This window comes from Lineus longissimus, chromosome 1 (assembly GCF_910592395.1).
Source record: "Lineus longissimus chromosome 1, tnLinLong1.2, whole genome shotgun sequence".
NCBI lineage: Eukaryota > Metazoa > Nemertea > Pilidiophora > Heteronemertea > Lineidae > Lineus > Lineus longissimus.
This window is the reverse complement of record NC_088308.1, coordinates 27,508,010-27,525,370: the sequence shown is the minus strand read 5'-3', so window position 1 is coordinate 27,525,370 and position 17,361 is coordinate 27,508,010. Positions and strand designations below refer to the sequence as shown.

The window sequence follows — 17,361 nt, the reverse complement described above, 5'->3', positions numbered from 1 at the left end:
TGTGAAGCCCGGCGGGTGGTGTCCAATGTCCAATGTCCTGTCATTGCGCAACACATCAGGAGGTTTATTTTCGACTTGGCCATGGCAAGGACCAATTCTCCAGATAAGTCACCTTTATGCCAGTATTAGAAACGACTGTGACACTGTTCAGTACCAATCTCCGATTGCTATCTAAATGCCCGACATATGTCCTCCAGCGCCGATCAAACCCTATTAATGACAGAAGCCAGAGACAAAAATGGTCTCCAACTGTGGCAAAAAAGGTTTGAGACAAGTCTACATGATCTTTCAATAGCTGTTTTATTGTATCTACCCTAGTCGTGAATCCCTGCATAGCCAGTCTTGTCAAGTTGTCGAATTATTACAGGGTTGCGACAGTGTCTTCACTTAACATGTTCTACAAGCAAACTCACCAGAGAAGAAATAGAGGTCATAACCTATACCATAAGATAATCTCATGACTGTACCCGATCTCATGGTCTTAGCAAGTTGAAACACCTGACCAAGATCCAAGTACAACAGTTGAAGACAACAAGCCAAACTGTAAATATGTTGGACTCACAAAAAGTATATTATCACGGAAATAAACACTTTTGTCCCAAACAATCTCACCTGTTTTCGGTAAGTTGTCATGTTATTTTCATGTGTCAAATACAAGACGTGTTCTTCATATACAACATAGCACCACTTATCACAAACAACACTATCCAATCACAATATAACAGTAGCTAATCTATAGCAAACCAAACAGTAACTGGCCGTTACTGTATGTGAAGCAGGATCAAATATATACAATCTTATCATAAAATATAATATCAATGTATCAATGTATCAATGTTGGCAATTTAAGAATTTCTTTATGGATAAATGCATCAACTTCAAACTACTAATCAGGTAGGAACAGATTCATCCCTTTATACACCTTTTAGAGTCACTCCTCTGAAATCATTGTCATTCCTCTCTTCAAAGTAAATATTTTCGTCTCTATATCAAAATGCAGGAAACCTACAGACTATCATCAACGTCATCAGACTATCATCATCGGGCACTGTCCAACATGAAATAGGCGTACAATGTTACGATCTAAACATATCCTTGCAGTGTCCTATTCTCGTATGCCAGTCACTCACAAAGCATAACCCCCACAGAAATAATGGAAGCGTTCCAAAGACTCCTGTCATCAGCAGCAGCATGTTCATAGCACCTTGACCCGGCTTCGACCTATCGAAGAGAAAATCTGTGATTGTGAAAAGAGTATCAATGGATCCAAGATCAATAATGCAACTTAAGCTATCTTCTTAAGAAACAAACTCATTAATTATTTCATATGATCAGAAGTATCATTAGTATACAGCTGACAATACATGCAAACCATAGACTGGATGTTACTTATAATTAATAGCCAGCGGGTGATTTTCAAAACCTCTCCCAGACAAATACTCACCTTCCCAATGACGTAAATGCACAAAGAGAAAGCCAGATGATTATGATCACTGTACCAGCGAGTTCCCTGCAAAGACACAGTTTAAAGACAGGTAAGCTTGAGTAAATCAAGTGTATATATCCATCGTCATCTCTGTCCTCTGCTTTTGCTCTTATCACTAAAGTTTTTAGTACCGCTATATATGCCCAGTGACTCTGACTTTAACAAACAAATACACACCCAGTGGCAGCTGATAGCCTTTTTCTTCAGAATGTTACTGCCACAGGCATTTGTTTCAGCACTCAGAAGGATGAAGCATTTACTATGCCTACCTGCCCTCCTCATGTTGAATGGGGTTCTCAATCCTCCCGCTAAGAACTTCCAGCACAAGGACACTCAAATAAATAGCATGGGCTATGTTCAAGGCTAGGCAGAGAACACAAGACATTCTCCATACCTCATTATCTGAAAAACGAGAAGGACCAAGTTTATGACACCATATGTGGTCATGCTTTAGAATTTTTCTGACCTGGCTTTAGTTGGGGGAATTATAGAGACATGTAAGCAATAGATAGACACAAAGCTGATAGTGCAGTGGTACCCCCTTTTGGACTATGCTAGAAATAACTTAAATTGGTTGGAGAAGAAGTCTGCAGATAAAGGGTACCTTGGTTATGCTCAGGACAAGTCCTAGTCGCGTCTTGACCCTCCAAGTCCCTGACATCACAAGCTCTTCAGCCCTAGGGTGGCATGTGTGTGGTCCTTTTTCAGTAGCACTGATTATCAAAAGTCGATGTTCGAAGTATACAGACAAGTATAAAGTGGTTCAAAACGTTGGCATTTAGGACGATATCTCCAGCCACATCAGAAGAACTTACCTGGTAGTGTGGGACTTATTACAATAGAAATGGAGAAGACAGCCGGTACCAGGTAAATAGGCTGCAAGAAGAACAAGAGTACATAAGTGAGTGGAACAACCAGGAATGAATTTGCCAAGAAGAAAATCTAATGTGTAATTAGAATATGATCGATTCTTATAATGATCTCTAAAGGTGTGGGTTTCGCAATCAGATTAATGTCCATTGAGATGAAAGAATTCTACAAACTCACCACCCACAGAATCCAATCTGGATCATTCACCTGAAAACAAGGAAAAGTAAATAGATAGCACAAGATTCACCAACTAAGATAAATCCAGCCTCCCTTATCAAAAGCAGAAGAGTCTATGATAAGGGGAACTTTTTGCGGTTAAAATTTACAATCCCCGATTGGAAATGACGTAGTTTGATCGCATTCAACTATAAATCCATTGAACAGTCAGTGGCGCTTCGTTAGTCAACCGATGACCTTTTTTTTGGGGTGTGATTGGGGATTGTAAACTCGTTCCCTTTTTGCTGCTGACTTTCAGTTTTTGCTGCAAATAATGAAGAAAGTCAAATGTTACCCTTCCCAAGTCTTACATTGACAAATGCTGCAAGGAGGAAGAACACGACCATGATGAAGTTGATACTTCTCCAAATGATGCACCACTTCTTGTCATTTGGCTTCGGAAAAACCTTTTCCGTTGGCGTAGGCGTAGAACAATCACCATCTCCACTCTGTGTACCATTTCCATTGGTGGCCAGGGGTTTGTATTTGCAATTTTTCCTAGCATCTGAAAGCATAGAGATTACAGAAGCTTAGCAAGCACAAACATAAAATGCAATGGTGCAAGCAAAATGATTCATAAAACACGAAAAAATGTAGACAGTGCCTGGACACGAAATTCAATCGATTTTTCCTTCAAAATATAAAACATCAATCAATGACCACACAGTGTATAGTCTAGTTCAATATTTGTGGCAATAACTGCTGACATTTAGTCACGAACAGTTGTTTTTGCTTACCCATTTCGTGCCATATGTTTGTTTACCTTTTTTCCTATTTTGTCACAACGATCTTGTTTATTTCCGTAGCAGCCGCGAGTGTGCCGCGACGACACATTCTGATAACAGAGGCGCCACTGGGGCAGTGAGTTGGGCAAATCGTAGGAATATATGACGATTTGAGAGTTTGCGATAATCTATGTTCTGTGTTTGGTCTCTGCTTCTGTAAGATACTTGACTTCACGTATTTCGACAAAGTGGTGGTGTACGAGCCTCCGCGGCCTTCATAGCTTGCCTTTGGCAGGCAAGTTGACGAACAGTCCCGGACTGGTGATGTTGTTCCAGCCCTTGATAGTGCGAGGAAAGAAAAACTGTATCCTGGAGAACGTGGTACCTTGTGTGGAAACTAATTCATTCTTTAGTTGCATGGTTGAAATTCCCGTCACCACTTGATATCATTTTGTGCAAACTTCACAGAATACCGGGGATAATGTTTGCCACGTATACTGTCTATGTTCTGAGCCCGAGGTCAGTCAAAACCTGGGTTCGATTATTCCAAATGGTTTTTCACTTTCAACCGAGTTATTTATGCTAAAACTGTAACTCGATACCCATAGTATTTATGATTGTCGTAAAGGGTACTTTAATGGTGAAAGGTTCAGCTGTTCTAACACTAATGAGGTATGCAGTGCTACAGTAAGCCAATGTGACAGAAGCCATCGCTATAACAACGCCCACGGAGGGAGGCCATCATGGACGGGGCAAGTAGACTCTTAGACCTGGTGGAGTTTCTTCGGCATGATTTAGAGTCAACAGAAACTGGTAAGTTATAGATGATGGCGGTGGGAGTTAGGGGGTATTGCAGCATGTTACTCGCAATCTCCATCCAAGAAGCAAATGCTACATGAAGGAAAATCAAATAAGAGAACCGCATTGCCATTTCTTTCAACTAAGTTGGCTCGCCTGAAGTTTGAGATGTGCCAGCGCTACTCCTGATGAATGATCAATTCATGCACACCGGTGCTATCATGTTTAACTCCTGACGTACTTCAAGCATTCGAAAGGATCGTTCTAAAGATGTGTTTCTTTAACTTAAGGTCAAAGCACTTTATATGATAATTTTGTCTGACAAGGTAAAGCGAAACCCGTTAGAAAATGAATCTGACTTCACATTCCAGATGGATTAGAACAAGACGCCGGACCCGTCACAACTGATGCAATGTCTGACGGTTCATTGACACCTGTTCCCACTGTCCATCAAGGAGAGTTTAATGCTGTTAATCCTTCGGTAGACAGGTCAGCGCTGGGAGACAACAACTCCGATGAAGATAGTTTTATCTCTGCCGGGCGGGCCGAGGAGGAGACTGAATCAGAGGAGGGGGACGATGAGATGGTGCGACTAAAATCACAGCTTCATAAGAGGCACAGCGATGACGAATCAATCAATGGTGAATACAACTTCGGCATCGATACAACGTCTGTGGAAGTGAAAGGCGAGCTCGGGGCTCGTGGTGAATTGGAAGGAGTCAGTCTTCCACACGACAGAAAACCAAGTGACATCTCCAACAGACGGCTGAGTGACATCTTGCTCGCAACTTTCAGTGCACGGGTCGACCCCGATGTAACGGATGGTCAGCAGAGTATCGAAGGGTCTTTCAGGTTTGGAAACAGGAAAGAGAGTGTGGCTTCCTTCGATCCTCGAAAAGATAGTATGAGTTCCATCATTCCGGATTGCAAGGTTCGTAAACTGAGTGGAGAAGAATCACTCCTAATGTGTGACCAAAGGAGGGAAAGCAAGACGCTTTTTGATCCAAGGAAGGAAAGCAGGGATGCAACCAGGATTGATCCAAATTGCAGTGATCATAAGGAGAGTGTTCAAGGATCTGTCAGACATGATGGTCAAAGGAAAGAGAGTGGTTCAACATTTGATCCTCGGAAGGATAGCATTTGCTCAGTACGAATCGAACATGATACCAATGATCCGCAGCAAAGTCTCGTCAGTTTTGATGGCAAAACGAAGGAGAGCGAGCCAATACTTGATGAAAGAAAGAGCAAGAGTACAATCCGTCCTGAACGAGATTCCAAGGAGGTTGCGGTTATTGTTCAAGGATCGTTCAGGCATGATGGTAGTAGGGTAGAAAGCGGGGCTTCCATCGATCCGAGGAAGGGGAGCATTATTTCAATCATGTTTGACCCAAGAGACGACGGCGCCAGTTCGGTGAAGAGGGACGATTCAGTGAAGGATGTCTGGCGTGAGATCGACATCAAAGGCCAGGCAAACGAGAGACCTGACGAACTCTTCGATTCGGATTTTAACATCGAAGCGAGCTCTCCAGAAATCGGGGTTTCCACACATGAACAATTGGAACTTGGGGTTGACGAAGGGTCACGCAATCCTGGAGAAGAAGTAACTGCAGGCTCTGATACAATACAGAAACGTTCAAGAGATGAACTACTTACTCGGTATTCTTTGGATGCGGCGAACCAGACTCTCTGTGAGGGTTCAAGTTCGCTGCGATCCCCAAGGCTGGGTAAGAAGGAACTGAATGCCTTCGACAATCCCGTATTTGTGAATACAAATGATGGTACTGGTAGAAGTGTGCTTCCTACCGACACTCTTACGCTACCTTATAAACAATATGAGGACTGGTTTGAAATACTGAGAACGGACGATTCTGCTCGATATGAGGAGACCTTGAGTGGCGTCCCGAATGATGTCATCTTGTTGCTAACCAATGGGAACTTCCGTTACAAATTCAACACGGCGATGCACAAGGCCAAAGTTGACAAAGTGCAGTGGTTTGAAGCGCCTTTGGTAATAGCCGCTATTTACGGTTCAAAGGATGTATTTCAGAAGCTTATACTAGATGGTGCGTACATCCACAAACGGGACCGAGGAGCTTGTAACGTTGTGCATGCCCTCATCATAGCTGCAAATGACTGTCCAAAACTAGAACCGAACTACATGGAAATATACCGAATACTGATGCACAGTGTTCGCAGAGATGATTGCAGGAGGTTACTTTTGAGCGAAACAATTGAGGGCCTTCAGCCTCTTGAATTAGCAGCGAAGCTCGAGACGTATGGCCTCTTCAGACAGATCTTCGAAACTCCTTTTTACTACGAGAAGTTCATCGGCAAGGCTGGTTTGCAGTGCTTCTATACATACAACGTTGCTGATTATGAAGATTCTAAGGACTGGGGCAGAGAGGTCCGATCACCTCTGAGATACTTGGCCTCAACAAGACGACGCAGAAAGGACATGTGTGAGACGTTTGGCGATTTCCCCGCCATCATTGGATGGATCGACCAGAAGTGCAAGCGGAACCTTCCTTATCTGTTGCTCTGGTTCACCATTCGTTTCTTGTACCTGATCATTCTGATGGTTGTTGACCCAACCATTCAACTAGCCGCCTTTGGAAGCTGTGACCCAACCAAGAGCTCCCCAGTCCATCCTTTATGCACCTTCGGCAATGTTGGCATCATGAAATTCTGCCGAGCTATGTTGATGACCATGGGCTACTGCAGTATCTTCATGGCCATATATGACGTCATTGATCTTGTGATCTTTCTACTGGATGTCCAGCGCCGCAGGTCACATGGCTTTTTCAAGGTTCAAGGTCACGCAATTTTCTACAGACTCTCCCACTTTATCTTAGAAGTTTTAACAATCACGAGCCTCTTCTATTCGTATGGGTACGCAAGAAACGTCACTACTGCGACAGCGAATCTGAGAACCCTGAAGGCCGTTTCTCTACCTCTCATCATCATAGGCTTTATGTACATGATGGAGCTAATACCGGTCGTTGGATCATTCTTCATCATTCTACAACGACTTATCATGTTGTTTCTGAAATATTGTGTCATCTTGGTCGTCGTTGGAGCTGTTTTTGTCATATTCTTCTTCACGTCTGTGTCCCAGAGTGCCACGGGCAACACAACAGGAATTTTCGACACCTTCCCGAATGCCATCTTCAGCACCTTCCAGCTGAGCATCATAGGATTCTCGCTAGGTACCATCCAGGAGACTCACGTGAGGGTAGGTACTTGTAACTGTGGAAGAAGTTCTCCTATCTCTTATAATCAAAGTTAGGGAACGTAGTTTTTCCTTCAAATTCATTTATATAGTAAGCAAACTGGAATCAACCTGAGCTCTTGTGACGACTGGTCCGTCGTAAGAGACTCGGAGGATGAACTGTTCTGAAGCAAATACCAATTGATGGAGAAACCTAAATCGCCTATTTAAGAATTCGCAGTTGACATTATCATATTCACATAGTCACAATCTTGTCTCTTCTTCAGGTGGCGCGATGCTTGTTGTTCTTCTCAGTACTGCTGGTGTTGCTTTCATTCCTGTCGTCAGTACTGCAGATGTTGCTCATTGAGACCGACCAGCACAAGACGATGACCTGGAGGCTAAGGAGGTTGGAGGCCAGCATCGCAATAGAAGACCGTCTCGTCCGCTGGTTATGGGGGATCTTGGTCCGCCACCTGCGGAGACGGAGGGAACCTTTGGCTGTCACTGTAGTCAAGACGCTGAAGGGAAGGCCAGCGTTTTCCCTATCTCTGGAGAGAAGGAGGAAGAAGAAGGACAGATTTGGTTCCGACTTTTCCCTCGATGAGCTTGAAGTAGTCATTGGCGAGTTTTCGGAATCGAAAGAAGTATAGTGCACGAAATCATGGACATCATTCTAAATGGGTCTGGGTCTGTCTGCATCGTTAAACTGCTAAGCACCGTCCATCACATACCAAACATTTCCTCGGTGACTTTTCTTGGGGTTTAACTACAGCCGGCGTGTAAGCAATTAAACTTAAATGAATTAAGCTTTTCGTCATCAATTTCATGAGAAATCTCGACAGTCTGCCCGTCTTCATTGATCAGCTACGCAATCCTTGAGGATCATTAGCAGAAACACTTGACAAATTAAGTAGAAGACCGAAATTACTACGTTAATTTATACGTTCTTGTTATCCGATAACGTATCGATCGTCGTGGCATGTGCGCTGGGTGGCGTCCCGAGTCCCTCGGAACATGTTGAGTCAGGCCTGCCTCGTACATTTATGGATTGCCACATGCACGCGATTCCGTTATTGGTGAATCTTCGCGTACCATCGCCTTACATCGTGGACCCCTTTCCTTTAGGTTTGCAACTGTTTATGACAATCCTTGAAGCACATTACTCTGCCTACAAAAATCAGCTTGGTCTTTGTTTGTTCAATGACATTGTCGTTCTGTGCTACTTCCCTATCATTCGCGTCATCAAATTAACTTGTTTAAAGGAGGTACATCCTGATCCGTGACCTTTATCATTGGCACTAACAATTAATTCGCTATTAAACAGGTAATAAAGTATATACTTCGATAACTCAAAGGTTGCTTGCACTGAGAAGATATCTCGCAATTTTGTTCTGCCTGACTCCCAAGGCTGACTCCTAACAACCTTGTTTCGCGTCGTCATACGCCATCGTTGGCTACGGACGTCAACAGAATTGAACCTTCTGTAATATAGAGAGAAACCGTCAGTAATCTTGTCAGCAGAGGGACCGGGCAAGAGGAAATGTAAACACCAATAAATTAATTATTGTTCGCGATCCAATCTTTAATACAGCACAGGAGGCCATCAAGTATCGGCTGTAAAGTTCATCAGAGGCATCAAGGCTTGTGCAGTCAACCATGGTATGTGTCATCAGAGTTGATTACGAGAGTCGTGCATTTTTCTAATGCTAGATGAATTAGTTTATTACATCAACGTGATAGCGTCTTCAATCTGAGTCATATGAATGGGTTTTCGAAAGAGACGCTCGCATTCGCTGCGAGGAAGTATGAGTGAGATATTATAGGTCCCTTAAGTACCGTCACGAAAACTTTAAGTTTTTGCTGGCATCATTTCATAAGAGTAGTTATGCGTTACACGGAGAAGAGAACGACATTTGCGTTTGAAGGACTTTAGACGGTGTAAGGGGACTATACATTTCATGAGTTCGATTCACTTGTCGCTCAGGACCATAACGTTCAGGGTATGTACCATTTCAAGCATTTTGTCATAGTCTAAAACACCAAAAACTAAACATTAGTTTTAACTGCTTTTGACCGCTTCTAAATTTCTAAACCAATCTAAGGGGTTGCGACACCCACTGCAGTCTGTGACTGAAATACATAGAAATCAAACCAGGGTGTTTTAGAATTTTCATTCCGTTCAAGATCAACTGACGTGATTTGAGACTACCTCAGAAGCTGAAGGCAATGTCTTTTGGCGTGTGAAGTTGTTTCACGTATAAGATATTCATTGATCGTATTACTTAAGCAAAACGACGACGCGTATATTCCGTATTCAAGTAGACCGGTGTACGCGCTGGAGGGGAGGCGGAGTATTGAGCGGGGCACCGAGTCGGACTTCCAGAGTGCCAAGCAAATTATCAAAGCAATCACGCATGTGTAGTGGCATTTTTATCTCCGATACTCTGATATATTTATATGTTCATATGAGCATAGCACTGAGAATGGGAGACCGGCCGGTGGATTCAGAATAAGTTAACTTTTGTCTACGTTACTGTATGCTTTGGGTCCGTACGTAACGGAATCAGCCTCTTTCGGAGAGGACGTTACTAGTGCGAAAAGGATTACTGTGAACTACATTTGAAGTATCTCAAAAGCAGTGTTCTTTTCTGTCTTTGCAAGACTGCTTTAGATAATCCATACAGAACATTGCAAAAGGATATTGTTTGTAAAGATGGAGTACCTTAATCCGAAGGTGACTGGAAATAGTGTCGTAGGGGTATCTGGTTTGTGGGCTGTTTTTGCTCGTGGCGCCGCTTGGATTGGAATAACCCTCTCATCCAGCTGTTAACTCTCGGAGTGAGAGATTGGTCTCTGGTAAGCTTTCCTATGGTTTCGTTTACAATGTCGTTTGTTCGGTTTCGAGGTCACTTTGAATGGCATGTGGTAATCTGGATGACATGCGTCAAAGATCGTGTCACTCACTTACCATTACAGAGGTTGCGCATCATATACGGCTCGCAATCGATCTTCAACTTTGAGAAGGCATTGCAGTCGTCTGATGGCTATTTCGACTTAACCGAAAAAACTAACGTTTTCACGTTGATACATTTTGTGCATTCGCACAATAATGTTTTAGATTCCGGATCGGACCTGTGCACTAAGGCGGATATGATGAAGTCGTACTACAAGTCACTACATGTGTATGACTGGAATTTACCCCCGGAGATGAAGTCGGAAGGGTGCGAAACCTCTCTATTATCATGTGCCATCCTCAAGTGTCAAATCTCGATGTAACAATGTTGCTTCATTTACTGCAGATTAACCTTAGGCTATCGCCAATCCCATCGGAAGGATCGTTGCTTTGCCTTTGAGATAATAATGCCGATTTTTTATCATTATCTATTTGTGTTCCTTTGTGTCTATTAGCTTTGATCTTCGGAGCGGATTGACAATTGTTGCCTGTTTCATTCTTGCGCGATTAACTATGTTTCCTGTACACGTACTGTACATTTGTCGTGCTATTTTACACATTGGACGAAGTCATTAATTTCCCCTTCGGGCACCGCACCTCCACGAAAATTGTGTCGACATAATATTCGATTTTATGATATACTGGGCTATAGCAGTCCATTTCAGCTGTTGACCAGGACTCAGACATCCCCTGGGTGCAGTTTTTCGATAATATTTCATATATATTGGATTCATCTTTCATGTTCATACATCACACATTTCACGATTTACGTACAATGGACATGTATCATATTGGAACACTACTCCCTATAGATATGGTCATTTCTCAGATATGGTGTGTAGAAGTCCTCATTCAAGCCGCAATATTGATAACAACATACTTTTACCAATCATATGGGAAAGGGTCAAGAATGCCCATTAATTGGCCTTTTGGAGGGGTTAGCGTGAAATCAGACGCGGTATACACCTTTCCAGAAATGGGGCGCTGAGTGTCCGAAACAGTTATGTCACAAGGGGAAACTAGGCTTATGGTGGAGGGACAAAGGAGATAGTCATGGTTGACCAACACACTTGAATGCCTTTAATGACGGACAAGGGGGAAAAAGTTAGTTCCAATGCAAGCCACCAATTTCGGGAAGCATGTATACACCTTTCCAGAAATGGGGCGCTGAGTGTCCGAAACAGTTATGTCATAAGGGGAAACTAGGCTTATGGTGGAGGGACAAAGGAGATAGTCATGGTTGACCAACACACTTGAATGCCTTTAATGACGGACAAGGGGGAAAAGTTAGTTCCAATGCAAGCCACCAATTTCGGGAAGAATGTATACTCTGTGTATCGTTTCTGACACGTCTGCTCGTGATGCTCGGCAAATGTAAACTAACTCCATAATTCTCAACTCCTCACCAAGTAAAGGAGATATATCGAGCTCTCTCTCACACTCCTAACGTCACTATATAGCTTAGAGAAACAGCTGACAGTTCTCAGGCCAGATTCGGACCTTGAAGTTCAAATTTAAAGAGCACTTCCTATGTCTGAATCCGTGTACAACATGACTGGTGATGTCCCAAGATTCGAACTGGGTCAGTCCGTATGATACAGACCTATTGATGAGCCAGAAGGATGAAAGAAGGAAGAATCTGAAATGTGCTTCTTTTCGTGATTGCACTAATAACACTATGGCTTCCAATAAAACTGCATTGTTCAGCACGTACATGTTATGTACCTTTCCCTTAAACGACGATTAAACCAATAGCTGTTGGCCATAGACATGAAAACTGCCTGCAAATGCTATAGTGTGTACCCGAATATTGGTAAAAGGATTAACCAAGGAATAATCAGGATGATTATGAAAGGATTAAGCACGATGTGATGGATTGCTATGACACTGCCATTACATCGTCTAGAATGTCTGGAGCCGGTTGCCTTTATGGAAAATGATCATGGCGATTCAAAAAGAGATGGAGAATAATGTCATGAATGCCTTGCACAAGCCAGATATATCGGTCAGACGTGAAGACCTATCCGTGCCCCCGAGCCAACTACATCTAGGTTGAACCCTAGGCCAAAAAGCTAAGGCATATACCGAGTATTTACGATGGTTTCTCAAGACCCCAATGTAGTTCATGTGGCAATGTTGAAGGCCAGTCTCAAAAAACTATTTGGCATGACATTCTTCAACACCAGTTCAGATTCTTCGTATAACTATTAGTAAGCTTATAGAAGATGGTTTTCGAATGAATTCACACAGGGCCTGATGACACCACCGCCTTCGTGCTTCGTCGTTCGTTCGGATTGCGAAACCTGCCTGATGAGTTACCGCTATCAAAAAGTATAAAAAGTTAACTTAAACGCAAGAATGGGTAGCTCCAGTGAAACCGAGTTTCCTTTATCAAAGCTAAGCATGTTCAGATATGTTTCTACCTACATATCAATGAAAGAACCGAGGCGAATTCCCAGGTGGTGACTCTGCCATTATGCGGAACGATAGATGCTGCTGGTTCTCACTTTTCACGTATCTCAGCCGACGACGCGATAGCACAACAGAAACTCAATAAACTCCCCTGCCATTCTGACATGTTTCAAGTGACCCTAGACTCGCTGTTATGCGACGGTGATTCCAGTTAATGGTACTTGCTGGCTCCTCCGGTCTGCCGTCCAGTGTGGAGGGCTGATATGAAGGCCAGTGCTAGAATGTTGCTTGTGACATTTCTTGGTTCAATATGAGTCAAATGATTACTTCTTATGAAACTGCGCTGAAAAACCATATAGCTTTCCGACGTTGCAAAAGTACTCAGTGCAAGTTAGCCATGTGCACTTGAGAGTCAGACTCATTCGTCGATATATATATATACTTACGGTCATCAAAATCTGAATATCTATCGGAACCCAATAGATCCGTCGTGTCGTTGAAATGTACTGCGTTATACTCTAGATTATAGAGATTTTCGAAATTGTACCGCAATAAGCATTGGATTCGGTGCCTGGGACCACATCATTGGTACAAACGGCACTATACAATGGTAAATTGTTTTAGAGAATTCCCAAGATAAACCAGCTGATAGAGAATCATGAGATGACCTGTCAATTATTGGTGATTAATTGCAGCGTTTTAACCCCTTTCTTAGCTAAATTATCACCAGTCGTTCATTACAACTACAATTGCATGTATCATCAATATCAATTTATTGTGCTGTTTAAGATTCCATAAGTCACCATAAAGACCTTGCTGTACTAATTAACTAAAGAATGCGATCTAAACGACTATAAAACAGGCTGTGTTACGCCCATTGATTTCGAGTTCTTGCGATACTCTAAACTGGCCAGGAACGTCCACCACAAATGTGAGCATTATGAGATTGTCAAAACCTAACTGTTAACGTGAAGTTTGAATTTGCATATCAGAACCTGTACGGTTGTCAGCATCCTTAAAGAGAGCAAATGTCTATTTTTAATTAGTTAGTGGCTGTAAGATAAACATGTAACATCATATCACCTTTCAGGAACAGACGTTCACGCGGTGTAGCAAGAAGTGGTCGATTCTCCTAATATCGCTGGCAACTTTAAGTCCAACCCACTGCATCAGTTGGTCGACATTGTGACGCCATACAGCACCACCATGTCAAGTCAAGAAGATGCCCGCCGCCAGAGCTGGTACATCCTCCTAGTGGCCTTGTCGTTCAATGTCGCTGGCACTATTATCATCATACTAGCGTAAGTATGTACTATGGAGCCAAGTGTAATGTTGAAGGGTAAGCTGCACCCTGGACTAGACTGCACTAGATCACGTGAAATGTATTTAGCAAAGTGTAATGGACGTTCAAAAGCTCCATAACTACGGAATGCGAGTGTATGAGTAATTTATCTGTTGAATAATGCTGGCTAATGTGCAACCTGTACATGTCGCTGAGAACATTAATTGTAATGTGATGGTGTCGTTTTGCCAAACGCAGCATCTTCTGGACGATCCAGCAGGTTTCATAACCATGAGCGAGACGGACACCACTTTCTTTCTTCGGCGTATCCCAAATTCACCAACAAGCAAGCGCGTTGAGCAGCGATGCAAATAAAGCAATTATGGCCTGAAGCAGAATGAATGAGCATTTGAAGTCGATCAACACATCATATTGCGGCTTGCTCACTCAGTTTGCATGATGGGACCCTTGTTGCTGTTTCTCGTGTTCCTCGCCTCATTCCGACACATTTGCTGCAAGAAATAATGTGACGGAGACAAAGAAGGCATTCATTGATTGATCGATGATGATCGATGGCATTTTTCAGCCGAGGCTAAGCTGCCGATCTGCAATTGGAGAAAAAAACAAATGTCTCTGTTGATCCGTAGTTAAGATGGAGAGAAATCGATAAGCGATTTCCACAAGGACAGTAATTAAAGAGATGCTCAAAGTACAATTCCTGATCAGGCTGTCCTCAAGCAGCTCCTACGATTCGCGTCAAGATGTTAAGAACTGGCAACGTATGACGTAATGGCGCTTTGTCCAATTAGTGTTGTTGCTCTTTTTATGTGCTCAAAATTACCATCCAAAATGTCCCCTTTTTCAAACCGTGCAAGGTACACGTGGGTATTCCTGTCGCTTTTTCTCAGCAATAATACCACATCTCACTACACAGTGCTATTCTTTAAAAGTAAGTGGCGCTAGAGTGTGATTGACATAACTTCTTCCCTTTCTTCTCTTCCAGTCATTCCGTCTTTACTGACTCGATGTATAAGACGTATTACGTGGGTGCTGGGTGCCTGGGTGCGGGCGGTCTACTCTGTATAGTTGCGATGATACTCCTGGCCGGATGCTGTGCTAAACCAAAAACACCTTCGAAGAAGAATCTCACCTTTACGGGTTTACCATTTGTAAGTACATGTACATGTACAATGTACATGCAGTGCATGCACAGATTTTGGGAGGTTCTTCTTTCTAGATGGCCATCTGCGACAATGATGGGGAAACCTTGGAGAGAACCAGTGAAGATGCGAGGAAGACAAAATAAGATGTTTGTTCGCCATCCAGGCACCTTCCATATCGAGAAATGAACTAGGAGAGTGTTAAGACTCTTTCACCAGTGTCTTGCATTGAATCATTCCGCTAGGTGGCTGGAGGGACGGGGTACCCTAGTCTAGGAAAGGGTTGCCTCAAAACCTCCAGCCGCTGATTCAAATCGTGGTTATCCGTAGTGACCCAGCTTGTGGCCCACATCTCACATCCCACATATTTCCATTCAATTTATTTGGCCGGATTGAATGAACTTGTATTTCTTTCAGAATAACAAAGTCGACACAATCTCAGAGCAGGAACCAGGTGCCAGTACAAGTGGGTCAAGTTCTAGTGGGAGTAACAACACCAGCGTCGCCTCTCACAAGATTCCCATAAAGCCACGGTCCCTTGTCCTCAAAATCGTTCCATATCGCCCGTTAGAAGACGACACAGGGCTGAGTCATGTATGAAAGCAGCTGAGAGGAATTTAGTAAGTATGACCATAAGTTGCCTACAATCCAGCAGTGATGGTTCCATCAAGCTGTCAGACTACGTGTTTTAAGTTGTTCCGCTTGGTTCTGCCTCGTCGGATTGCGAACACAATCGAATGCAATCATGCCCATTACGAAAGCCTCTATAAAGTAAACATGGGCCGATACCATTGTGTTCCAATGAAGTGGAACTATGCGGAACTACTCTCGTAGGACGTGGACCTTAGAATGCTCCATAATTCGTGCGATGTCTTTTCGTGGTCATGGCATTGACTCCGGGTAAGATCACTGCAGAGTAGAGCAATCAAGAAGGCACAATATTTGAAGTAGGAATCATCCCTGTTCGTGAATAAAGGATGCTATTGTGATATTGCTTATGAAAACTATCGTCGATTTCTCGTCTGCGGACAAGACAAGCATAATCAATGATAATCAGTGACATCTCCAAAAGTTAAAGAACATCAGTGATTGTATCATTTGCCTTCTGCTGTCTTTCAGTCACGGTAACATTATTCTGGTATCGGTCACGTGACGTCACTTGATGATGGTCCGAGGCGGTGAAGAAGAAGACTTAGCGCTGAGTGTTCCTCCTCGGTGAATTCTTATGCCGTTATGACGAAAGCGTTTCGGCCCTTGTTCCTTTGCTTTTGGGGAGGTGGTGAGTGGGATCCCAGCCGTGCTGAATGTGGAAAATAATCAGGATACGGAGGAATGCCGGTGGTAACAATAAAACGTATCTAAGGTTTTCCGCCCAGGCAGAATTATGCATAATGTTTGTCTTGATGTCTAAAACTTTGAATATGAACAAACCTTAGATTAGAAGGCGAGGGCGGAGGAAGATGTTACCACCTCCAGCCAAGACGGTGCCTCTTGTGAAGAGCTTGAAACCTTTTGGAAAGTACTATGCTCCGCTGTGTTTTTTGCGACGGACGACCTTCCTGGTGCCGGTGTAAAAGTAAAAAGTGTCCCCCCTGGAAAAAGTGTCCGGCCCTATTGTATTCTGCAATATGGTTCTATAGAGACCCTGACAGTCAATAGCTCAGAGATTGAAGCGCATAATAGAATCCTTTGTTCCCGGACATTTTATCCTAGGACATTTTAAACTTTTACACCGGTTTATTATTGGTTCCTTTGGTCTCTGCCTTCCATGGTCGAACGAGTACACTTCAACTGGTCGTGGAGTTCCGGACGAACCCTTAGATATTGACAGAGACAACAAGGGCAGCTTCCTCGGAGGAATGACTACAACAAAGACATTTTCTACCGGTAGTAAGCGTCAGTAGGTTTATGAGACATTTTTCATTAAAGTTTTTTACGATGTTCACTTCCAATGACGAAACTTTTGGATATATATGTCAGCTAGCTTGCTTACATAATATAGAAGGTTGCATGTTGTAAGATACATTGCAGGTAAAATACTTCAGGTAAATAACGATTTGTAGTTAGCGACAGCTTCATTTTTTGTATCTGCTGATACGTCTACTTTATAACACTGTCCCTTTGTTGTTTGCGAATTGCGTATAAATGAGCTTAGAAGTATTAGAAGTGTCAAGAAAGAAAAAAGGAACTCACTTGCCAGGCTACCGATCGATGTCCTCTTATGGATGCCATCCCACTTCTACTCAGT

The 17,361-nt window shown here is 43.0% G+C and overlaps 3 protein-coding genes across 4 annotated transcripts; 2 read left to right on the top strand and 1 right to left on the bottom strand.

The window, feature by feature from the left end:
• Nucleotides 1-271: 271 nt before the first annotated feature.
• LOC135482638 (transmembrane protein 220-like) lies at nt 272-3,355 on the bottom strand. The gene is made up of 7 exons (XM_064762868.1): nt 3,310-3,355; nt 2,884-3,077; nt 2,534-2,563; nt 2,302-2,362; nt 1,756-1,888; nt 1,445-1,510; nt 272-1,221 (listed from the first exon to the last, which is right to left on the bottom strand). Exons 1-7 carry the CDS (start codon nt 3,311-3,313, stop codon nt 1,077-1,079), a joined length of 633 nt encoding a protein of 210 aa, XP_064618938.1. The 5' UTR covers nt 3,314-3,355; the 3' UTR covers nt 272-1,076.
• Nucleotides 3,356-7,047: 3,692 nt separating this feature from the next.
• Nucleotides 7,048-7,965, top strand: LOC135482632 (uncharacterized). The gene is made up of 2 exons (XM_064762855.1): nt 7,048-7,327; nt 7,591-7,965. The coding sequence occupies exons 1-2, from the start codon at nt 7,067-7,069 to the stop codon at nt 7,954-7,956; spliced, it is 627 nt and encodes a 208-aa protein (XP_064618925.1). The 5' UTR covers nt 7,048-7,066; the 3' UTR covers nt 7,957-7,965.
• A 1,230-nt stretch (nt 7,966-9,195) lies between these two features.
• LOC135482621 (uncharacterized) lies at nt 9,196-17,190 on the top strand. 2 transcript variants are annotated; one of them, XM_064762833.1, is made up of 6 exons: nt 9,284-9,306; nt 9,594-10,162; nt 13,762-13,972; nt 14,957-15,122; nt 15,531-15,733; nt 16,233-17,190. In XM_064762833.1, exons 3-5 carry the CDS (start codon nt 13,878-13,880, stop codon nt 15,711-15,713), a joined length of 444 nt encoding a protein of 147 aa, XP_064618903.1. In that variant the 5' UTR covers nt 9,284-9,306; nt 9,594-10,162; nt 13,762-13,877; the 3' UTR covers nt 15,714-15,733; nt 16,233-17,190. The 2 variants fall into 2 exon arrangements, with proteins under 2 accessions (XP_064618911.1, XP_064618903.1); XM_064762841.1 differs by lacking the exon at nt 9,594-10,162 and having other exon boundaries at nt 9,196-9,306.
• Nucleotides 17,191-17,361: the final 171 nt, after the last annotated feature.

Excerpts from the sequence above, each read along its gene's own strand:
- LOC135482621 (XM_064762841.1), top strand. The coding sequence starts at position 13,878 with ATGTCAAGTCAAGAAGATGCCCGCCGCCAGAGCTGGTACATCCTCCTA. Across the intron at positions 13,973-14,956 it reads ACTATTATCATCATACTAGC|TCATTCCGTCTTTACTGACT; the intron begins GTAAGTATGTAC and ends CTTCTCTTCCAG. Across the intron at positions 15,123-15,530 it reads CCTTTACGGGTTTACCATTT|AATAACAAAGTCGACACAAT; the intron begins GTAAGTACATGT and ends TATTTCTTTCAG.
- LOC135482638 (XM_064762868.1), bottom strand. Across the intron at positions 2,363-2,533 it reads CAGATTGGATTCTGTGGGTG|CCTATTTACCTGGTACCGGC; the intron begins GTGAGTTTGTAG and ends TTCTTCTTGCAG. Across the intron at positions 1,889-2,301 it reads AATAAGTCCCACACTACCAG|ATAATGAGGTATGGAGAATG; the intron begins GTAAGTTCTTCT and ends CTCGTTTTTCAG.
- LOC135482632 (XM_064762855.1), top strand. The coding sequence starts at position 7,067 with ATGTACATGATGGAGCTAATACCGGTCGTTGGATCATTCTTCATCATT. Across the intron at positions 7,328-7,590 it reads TCCAGGAGACTCACGTGAGG|GTGGCGCGATGCTTGTTGTT; the intron begins GTAGGTACTTGT and ends TCTCTTCTTCAG.